Source organism: Cryptomeria japonica, chromosome 3, assembly GCF_030272615.1.
Source record: "Cryptomeria japonica chromosome 3, Sugi_1.0, whole genome shotgun sequence".
Classification (NCBI taxonomy): Eukaryota; Viridiplantae; Streptophyta; class Pinopsida; order Cupressales; family Cupressaceae; genus Cryptomeria; species Cryptomeria japonica.
This window is the reverse complement of record NC_081407.1, coordinates 187,906,565-187,916,420: the sequence shown is the minus strand read 5'-3', so window position 1 is coordinate 187,916,420 and position 9,856 is coordinate 187,906,565. Positions and strand designations below refer to the sequence as shown.

General features: G+C 33.1%; 1 protein-coding gene across 1 annotated transcript; it reads right to left on the bottom strand.

Annotated features, from left to right (window-relative positions):
* Nucleotides 1–7,602: 7,602 nt before the first annotated feature.
* On the bottom strand, nucleotides 7,603–9,281 carry LOC131037317 (transcription factor MYB1). The gene is made up of 4 exons (XM_057969417.2): nucleotides 9,096–9,281; nucleotides 8,735–8,864; nucleotides 8,070–8,644; nucleotides 7,603–7,890 (listed from the first exon to the last, which is right to left on the bottom strand). Exons 1-4 carry the CDS (start codon nucleotides 9,229–9,231, stop codon nucleotides 7,835–7,837), a joined length of 897 nt encoding a protein of 298 aa, XP_057825400.2. The 5' UTR covers nucleotides 9,232–9,281; the 3' UTR covers nucleotides 7,603–7,834.
* Between the last annotated feature and the right edge of the window lie 575 nt (nucleotides 9,282–9,856).

Genomic DNA, 9,856 nt, shown 5'->3' with positions numbered 1-9,856 from the left:
CTTCTTAGCAGAATGGGGTAGTGGAAAGGAAGAATAGAACCATTTTGGATGCAGCAAGAACCATGATGATGGAAGCCAAATTGCCTCACATCTACTAGAGAGAAGTAGTGAATACATCAGTCTACACATTCAACAGAGTTCATATCAAAGGTGAAACAGGTAAGACTCCTTATGAATTATGGTTTGGACATACACCTACTATTAAATATTTTAGAATTTTTGGAAGTAAATGTTATTTAAAAAGGGATGATTCAATTGGGAAGTTTGATCCTAGATGTGATGAAGGGATATTTCTTGGATATTCAATTTAGAGAAAAGCATATAGATGTTATAACAAAAGATTGTAGAAAATTGTGGAGAGTGCAAATGTGAAAGTGGATGAGAAATACAAAGATTAATTTATATCATATGACAGAGAAATGACAGTGGAAATGATCATAACTGATCTGGAAATGCCTCAACTGATACAAGACACTGAGAGAGTTACATCGGTAAAATCAAAAAATTCAACTGTGACTGATGATCAGAACAGTGAACCTGAAGTTCAGAAGACACCAAGGTATGTAAGAATAAATCATTCTAAAGATCAAATCATTGGAGATAAGAACAAGGGATTTATGACAAGAAGAAGACTGGGAAATGAAGAGATATGTCTTATTTCTCAAATTGAACCAGCATATGTTATTGAAGCTTGTAAAGATAAACATTGGTTAAAGGCTATGGAAGATGAATTAGATTAGATAGAGAAGAATAAGACTTGGACTTTAGTTCTTCGGCCTAAAACTAAGAATGTTATTGGAACTAAATGGGTTTTTAGAAATAAACTAAATGAGGACGGTCAAGTTGTAAGAAACAAGGCTAGACTGGTTTGTAAAGGATATTCTCAAATGGAAGGAATTGATTATGGTGAGACACTCGCACCAGTAGCTAGAATTGAAGCTGTTAGACTATTTCTTGCCTATGCAACATACAAGAACTATAAGGTCTATCAAATGGATGTTAAATGTGTATTTTTGAATGGTGAACCTGAGGAAGAAGTATACATTGAGCAACCTGATGGATTTTCACTGACAGATGACAAAGATATGGTTTGTAGGTTAAGGAAAGCATTAGATGGATTGAAACAAGCTCCTAGAGCTTGGTATGCAAGGTTGGTTAAATATCTTTTGAAGCTTTGTTTTACTAAAGGTAGTGCTGACAGTAATTTATATTACAAGATCACTGATGATGATATTCTGATTATTGAAGTATTTATTGATGATATCATTTTTGGAGGTGAAGATAAATTGTGCATGGAATTCTCTAAGAATATGAAGAATGAATTTGAAATGTCTATGATTGGTGAGATGAGATTTTTCTTAGGTTTGCAGATTACTCAAACTAACAAAGGCATTTTTATCTATCAAACAAAGTATCTAAGGGAATTGTTGAAGAAGTTTGGTATGGATATTTCTAAACTGGTAAGTACTCCTATGGTGACAAGTGAGAAATTATCTATCAAAGACACATCTGCAGCGGTAAATTCAATAAGGTATAAATCTATGATTGGTGGCTTGTTATATCTAACTCAGACTAGACCAGATATTATGAATGCAGTAAGTATTGTTTCAAGATATCAAAGTAATCCTAAAGAAAATCATGAATGTGCAGTAAAGAGGATATTCTGGTATTTGCAAAGAACAACAAAATATGGCTTATGGTATTCTAGAGATGATAACTTCACTTTATGTGCATATACAGATTCAGATTGCGTAGGAGATACTAATGACATGAAGAGAACTTCTAGTGGAGCTTTCTTTCTTGGAAAGAAATTGGTTTCATGGATCAACAAAAAATAGTCATGCATTTCTTTATCTACTATAGAAGTTGAATATGTTGCAACATCAACTAATTGCACTCAAGTCTTGTGGATGAAGCAAATGTTGAAGGATATCAAGGTAAATTGCAATGAACTGGTAGTTATCTATTGTGATAACTCTGCAGCTATTGCCATATCTAAGAATCTAGTATTTCACTCTAATACTAAGCACATTTCAATAAAATATAACTTTCTGAAGGAAAAGGTGGAAGAAAAGGAAGTCAAATTGGTTTATGTGAACACTAAAGAGCAGATTGCAGATATATTCACTAAACCAATGTCTAAGGACTTATTTGAATATTTGTGAGACAGGTTAGGGGTATCTACCCCTCTGGAAGAAACTTGACTGATGGAGCAGAGCATCAGTTCGGTATGCATCATCAGCTTTATCCTTTGCTCTGGATTGATGTAGTGGTGCTACTACTCAGGGGGAGTAGTCAGCTTTGAGATTCACAAGATTTTGATATCTATGTCATATCTTTGGCATTGATGTCAAAGGGGGAGAGTTATATGTGAAAAATAATATCATAATAAGTCATATGCGAGAGAGATTCAAATTAGTTTCAGATTGGACTGCACTCCTCAGGGGAGTTGCTAGGATTTTTCAGTTTTTCATTGTTATATCTTCTATGAGAAAAGTTTGGCATTTCTTGGCACTTAGATGTTTTATTTTTCACATCTAGTGTTGCCATCAATGCCAAAGGGGGAGATTGTTGGCAATATGAAGGAATTGATTATGTGTTGCATTGATGTTTTGTCATTGATGTCAACACTAGCTATTATGATTGGTTACCGATAGACAGATTTTGGTTACCAGTAGAAGAATTAGTGTTACCGGCAGAAGGGACTATCAGTTGAATACTATCGACATGTTTGGATCAATAGAATATGTTTGGTTTGATGTTTATGGATTAAATTTTGGTCAGTTGGTATTAACCTGATGATCAGATGCTATCATACACTCTAGTAAGCCTATATCGGTAAGGGTTTAAGGTTTTACTGGCAGAGCTTTTATTGAGAATCTTTGACAACATGCATAAGTGGTGTTGGTGCGGCTTCTAGATGGAATTCTGGATGTAGAAGGTGATCCTTGATCGTGCCTCGACTGATTGGAGACATCGCTTTGGCGTGGTGGATCCAAATTAGGTCTGGTACCTATCTAGGTTATGGACCAGTATCATGTAATGTGTTCTCTACACATTACCAGGATGATTTATGGATTGGTTAATGTTGTTTTGGTCTAAAGCTGACATGGCATATCATTGTAATATGGATGTATGTAATGATCTTATTGTAATATCTTTTAGGTGGCCAACCTAATTGGTTTAGGCCTTAGGGTTTGAATAAATTGATGTAAGATCTCATTGTAGATCATGGTCATGCTCATGGAATTTAAAATCATATGTGAAGGAGATTTGGTCGATCATAGGTGATCGAATTAGGTCTATGTAAGAGGTCAAAGGCCTCCGATATTGAGCTTAACTGGAACTATAATCAGGCATGGTAGATGCTATCACTAGCAGTTCATTCTTCTGGATTGTTGTCCAATTATATTGAGGTGGTTATAACCTCTCTATAGTTAGTGAGACTCCTTTGTAATGAGCAGTACACTCTAGGCAATGTGCTTTCCTGCATGTGCAGGCCCCTTATTGTATCACATACTTTCTGCAAAAGTATTATTTGACTGTGGGTAGGCTTCCCACCGTGGTTTTTCCCTTTACCGGGTTTTCCATGTACAAATCATGGTGTTATGTGGTATGGTTGCATTGTGTTAATTTGTTGTTTCATTCTTAAGTTTTATTGCTTACCGACATCTGTTTCTGCTATTCTGATATTCAATGTTTATGTTCTTTATGTGCTCCGGTTAAAAGTTATAAAGTGGTTTGATTAATATAATCTGTTGACAATTGATTCACCCCCCCCTTCTTAGCTGTCCACCGGTTATTCTAACACTATATTCTCTCAGTATTCATCCTCAGTCAAGGTGAGATGAATGACACTTGCCTTCTCTTTCCACATTTTCCTCCATCCTGTAGGAGTAGGAGGAACATCTTCCACCTTTCTCTCTCACATCTCAACCTCTTTGTCATAGCCATACAAAATTACAAGATTTGATCATGATCATTGATCTCTGCCACCTAAGCTTATGCACTCAAAAATCTATAAATAGAGGTCTCCTAAGCCATTTTATTAAAACAAATAGTCTAATAGTCTAATAGATAATCTTACAGTCATTCTAGGAGTCTTTATCTTGCATCCATGAGTTTAAGTTTGAAGCAAATAGCATTTTTAGAGTTTTGAGCATAAATCATTTTCATAGCATGTTAGGTTAATATCGTTTGCATATCACAGTATCGGTTAACTATCAGTCCATTCTTCATATTTCATCTTGGAAGCTACTAGTGCTTGTCTGAGAGCAAAATCAACAGCAACCAAGAACAATGGAGTTAGGACACAATGAGGTGTAAATCATGCAAGGTATAATCTTGTTTGTTTTGTTTATTTCATGTTACTTCATTGGTTGAATCTATGTTTCTTGTAGCTTTCTTTTATACTTTATGATGGACTAATAAGTTTCAGGATACTTCTTTGGAGTTCAACTTTAGCCTCAACAATTTCTATGACCATTTTATCACAAAGGACATGTCTAACTAGGACACAATAAAAAAACATGATTCTAAGGTCCTTCCAAATGCATCATTTATAAGGTTAATGAGAATTGTGTGACTCATCCTTTCTTTTAGTTATCAATTTTGGAGAATCTTTAAAGATAGTGGTAGTATATCGATAGACAGCATTTAGTTCATGCTACTTTTTTATCTATTTTTTTGGGTAGTTTGGGACATCCCCATATTTTCTCTCTCTTTCCTTTTGGTGGATTAAAGTATTGGTCTTGTCTTTAATCTTTAAAAAAATTGGTTGGAAACAAGTAGTTGGATCTTTTCAAGTTATCAAAGTTTTACTTGGAATGTTTGGTGCAAGATGTAGAAGTTGATGATCAACCATAGGAGGCAAGAATCATTTGCAAGAAAAAAACCTATCATACAAAAGAGATCAAGCAAAGATTGTGTGATCTATAACAACTAGAGAATTATATATTATTCCACAAAATAATATTAAAGGTATAATTATAACGAATGAATGAATTGCTTTATAGAAAGTAAGAGATGCCCTAATCCTAAAATTAGAAGAACTAAAGCAATGAAAAGTAGGAGCTAAATTAAGCTCAACTACAAGCTAAAAAAGCTAACTAGAAGTGCCTCTAAGTGAACTTGGGCTAAAAAAGCATAATACCTAGATAAAATAAAGCACATAAGTTTAGCTTAAGTGAAAAAAAATTTAAAGGACCTAATTAATAAATAATTAGATAATTGTTCTAAAATTACTCGAATAGAATATTTTTACTTGATAAAAGAAAATTTGGTGGCTAAAAGTTAAAATCTTATAATGAGATGCATAAAGTGGGTAAATGTTTTCTTTCTCCATTAGGTTTTCTTAAAATGATCATTAATGTTTCATCTCATGATAATCTAGGTATAACACTAATTGGTGGAGCTAGATGAAATATATTTCTTTGGTTAACTTTTTGAAATTAAGACTAATAATCAGATGAATGCCTAAGCCATCTTTATGGCTCTAAAGAAAGCATGTGAGATGAGTTGGAGGAAGATAATATGTGAAATGGATTCCATGAATTTGATCTCCCTTTTGAATAATTGAAGTTCTCATTGCTCTTCTTGGCGGTTGGCATTTTTTTGAAGAGAATTCTTTAATTTTCATGAATTCTCTCTCTTTTATTCATATTTCTAGATAATAGAATATTGTCGCAAGAGTTTGGCAAATGAGATTTTGATGTTAACTGCAACTAGAATATTACAAATTATGAATCTTTGTCTTGTACTCAATCTTTGTAGTTTACTTAGCTCCTTCATTATGATTTCATTTGATCATTTTAGTATGCTTTTGTTTTCACTAAAGATTCTATATATTATTGGTTTCATGGGTTTTTTTTGTTCTTCGAGATAACAGATTTGTAAAAACCTCCTTGGATTTTATCATATAGAATTAAGCAATAGTTTGTACTATTTAAAAAAAAATTATAATTTTCTTTTAGATTCTTAATTGATATATTTATCCCAAAAAAAAATTGCCAATTTAATTAAGAAAAACTAATCTCCTTTCATCATATAATTAGATTTACATAACACTTCTTTTACAATTTTCACTTTACTCAAGTCAAGTTTTATTATTAGCCTATAGACTATTGTATTGTGAGAAGCCTCCCACTGGTTGGCACATTTCTCATGTGGCAATTTTACTGCATTGCTAATTTTTCCAAGAAAACTAGGTTAAATTTATTACTCATCTGTATAAATGTACTAGATTCAGAGCATTTGGTTGGAGGGTCAGTGCATCGATCGATGGGGTCAATCAACGTTGTTCCCACTCAACGTCAATGTCTTTTTCAGTCGACATGTTGTTTCCATTTAATTTAATATTATGATAGACTGGGACCCCACACAAGAAGATCTAAATGGTGCAGGTGCAGTTGTCAGTTTTAAATAAGGTAGATGCTCTTGTCACAAGTGTTTACCATTCGTATTAGAGATGGCTTACGATGTTAAAAACTCTCTCTCACATAGATGATTTTATAGAAGTAATGATGTCCCTAATGTATTTTTAGATTGGCCTAGTTCTTTGCTAAATGGCTGAGGAAGAAGTAGTTATGAATTTAATGATCCCAAATTATAAACAACAAATGAAGAAAGTGCATATTAATAATAAATTAATAATAAATTGTAATATTATTAATAAATTATTTTATGATGTTATGATTGTAATTTTATTGCACTGTAACTAATATATTGTTATTCCCATATTGTTTTATATTATTTTTTATTGTTATATTAATATTTTTAAAATTTTATATTATTATAAGAGTAATGAAGTATAAACTATTTAATATGTTAAATTCAATAAGAACTTTCTAATGATAAAATAATATTTTTTAAATTGTATATGATATAATTAAGTATAAAAATGTATTATTTATCATAAAAAATAACCAAAACAAATATTTTGAAAATTTGTCATTAAAATTAAAATTATTAATTAATGTGATATGGATGACCATGTTCTTGAATATGGCACAAAAAGGCTACCTATCAATAGACTTCAATTCAATTATAGTGGAGCATTTGTTTGACATCTTGGAACAAAATGAACAAAAGGACTTTGTAGGACAACATAGAATGTTCCTCGAGTTAACAACACCAAAATTTTGTACGTTTTTTTGCAACTGTGCAAGCTGTATAGAAGATACCTCAACTCTCAACAACAAATGAATAGCATGTAATCGAACTTTTAATTGTTCTCATACGGTGTAAAAATAGTTTTGTTCTAAAAAACTCATTTTGCACAACTTGTCAAGTCAAATTAAGTTTCGTTTGTTCATTTGAATTATATTTACATTACAAATTCTAAAATAATTTTGTTCTAAAAAACTCATTTTGCACAACTTGTCAAGTCAAATTAAGTTTCGTTTGTTCATTTGAATTATATTTACATTACAAATTCTATTTTACTTACCCAAACACTATCTTCAGCATAATCACTGCACCTCATTGAAATGCAAGTGCTAGTTTTAAATCTCCCTTAAAACTATTTCTTTGATCAATAATATATACATATATTGTTATCATCTCACTCAATCCAGAAATACCAAAACTAAGCTAACTCACATAGTTTAAACAAAATACTTTATTTATGAATTCCAAAAAGTAAAAATATACTACCCAAGGTTTTATTCCAAGCCTAAGTAAGAGCATGTACAATGAACATATATGATAGACCAATACAATTAAGGTACATGTATGATAGACCAATACAATTAAGACCAATATATCTATTCCAAGAGGGCCTCTTCTATTAAAACTACATACAATCTAAGTGGCTGCTTCTTTCCACCCAACTTTTCTAGTCTTGAAATAGACTTGACATCTTTAAATATTCTAATTCATTTATCCAGTCATCTGTATCAATATCATCAAACATTTCATTATATAAGTTTGATGTAAAAATCTTCCAACCAAAATAAACAAATACTTTTTTTTTAAGATTGTCCACTTCATTTGCACTAGGTAGTTTGGAGAAAGAAAATTTGTTTATTTCCATTACTAGGCAATCGATTTTTAATCTTTAATAAACAAACCTGTCGAGAAATTGTACGGAGACCATGGCAAGTTGTCGTCAGGGGAACACATCTCGTTCAAATACAATGTACTCTTGCATGTATTCACTTCATTTGCCTTGTAGAACTGGTTGTCGACTAATCTGGACAAAAATATGGGATAAGGGTGCCCAAGTATTTCCACCGGAGGGCTTTCAGATTCCATTGTATTTTGAGCTGAACTATAATTGACAATCTCAAAGTTGCTAACCGAGATCATCTCATTAACAAAAGACTCGCACCCTGATTCTGAAGGGTTGTCAACAATGTCCAAAACCTCCCTCTGCAATTTTCTTTCTTGATGTCCGGAAGTAGTGTTGGCACCCTCTTTGTATGGGTCCTTGGGTATTCTCGCTGCAGTAGTCCTGACTGCCACAGTTCGTAATACACGGCGATCCTCTGAATAAGCAGAAGGAGATTTCGACTTTCTACAGATTTCCTTGGTTCTGGGAGCACTAAATTCTTTGCTTTCAAGCTTTTTTACCAATTGGGTGTTCCAGTAATTCTTGATTTCGTTATCCGTTCGACCAGGCAGTCTTCCTGCTATTAGTGACCACCTACACAGAACAAAGGAAAATGCCACAGTTAGAATATACATGATATCATTCGTATTCTGTTACTATTCAATCAAGACATTATGAAAGTACCTGTTGCCAAGTAGTTTATGCATTCTGATAATGAGCTCTTCTTCATCAGCTGATATGTTTCCCCTCTTAATATCAGGACGGAGGTAGTTCAACCAGCGTAATCTACAGCTTTTCCCACACCGTTTCAGGCCTGGAAAAGGAAAATTACCCACTATTTAAGCAATTAAGAGACATACCTTTACTGGAGTTTAAAGCGTATATCTGAAATTCAATTGAATAAACCAGTTGCTAGACTTAGGCTGGAGATAAAATCATCCGACATCTAAGCACTTAAAAGAGACTCACTGTTGCTGAAATTCAAAACATTGTGTCTGAAATTCTATTAAATAGATGATGAATGAGAGCAAATGTTTTAACTCACCTGCTTTTTGTGGGAGATATTTCCATCCACCATCACCATGAATTGAGATGTATTTAGTGAGAATCAAATCCTCTTCAACAGTCCATGCCCCACGATTAAGACCTTCATCTTTGGAACAGCAAGGAGCTCTGCCCATTCTGTGCAATTTCCTTAACTTCCTCAACACCTCTCGTTAATTTTGTTGCATTAGTGACCGGCATGTGACTGATGATAAAAAATCATACATGCTTTATACATTACAATCTCTATATCCCATTCAAAAACATAAAATATGCAGTCAATTCATCGTCATCAATTATTTTGTTTCTCCTTGTTCTATATTACTTATAAAATGAGAAAAATCTACTGTGACGAGATCCTCTTAAAGGCAAAACATTCAGCACTCCTGTGATTTTATTTTAATATGTATAGATAGAATCCACTATAGCAAATTCTAGACTCTTAGATAGAGGCACGAAGATCAACCTTAATCGAAGAAAACAAAACAAGAAAAATAATATTGTATTTGCAAGGGCCGCGAATGACATTCTGTGTATTTAAAACTTTGTGGGTATACGTCTCATGATAAAAATTCTACAGAGAAGGCTTACAACTACCCTTCTGCAATGAAGACCCTCAGTTGAGAAGTATACTAGCCAACTTTTCGCCGCCCATGTTGGGTGTACTGGCTCAGCATAAATGACACCACTATAGTTTCTTAATATCTCTTACCAGACAGTTCATCAAGACATATGATTCTACTACTGTCCCATTCAAATGTG

What these genes read in the sequence shown, in the direction of transcription:
- LOC131037317 (XM_057969417.2), bottom strand. Translation starts at nt 9,231, where the DNA reads ATGGGCAGAGCTCCTTGCTGTTCCAAAGATGAAGGTCTTAATCGTGGG. An exon ending in ATATCTCCCACAAAAAGCAG is followed by an intron (nt 8,865 to 9,095) that starts GTGAGTTAAAAC and finishes TTCCTTTTCCAG; the next exon opens with GCCTGAAACGGTGTGGGAAA. An exon ending in TCCGTACAATTTCTCGACAG is followed by an intron (nt 7,891 to 8,069) that starts GTTTGTTTATTA and finishes ATATTGATACAG; the next exon opens with ATGACTGGATAAATGAATTA.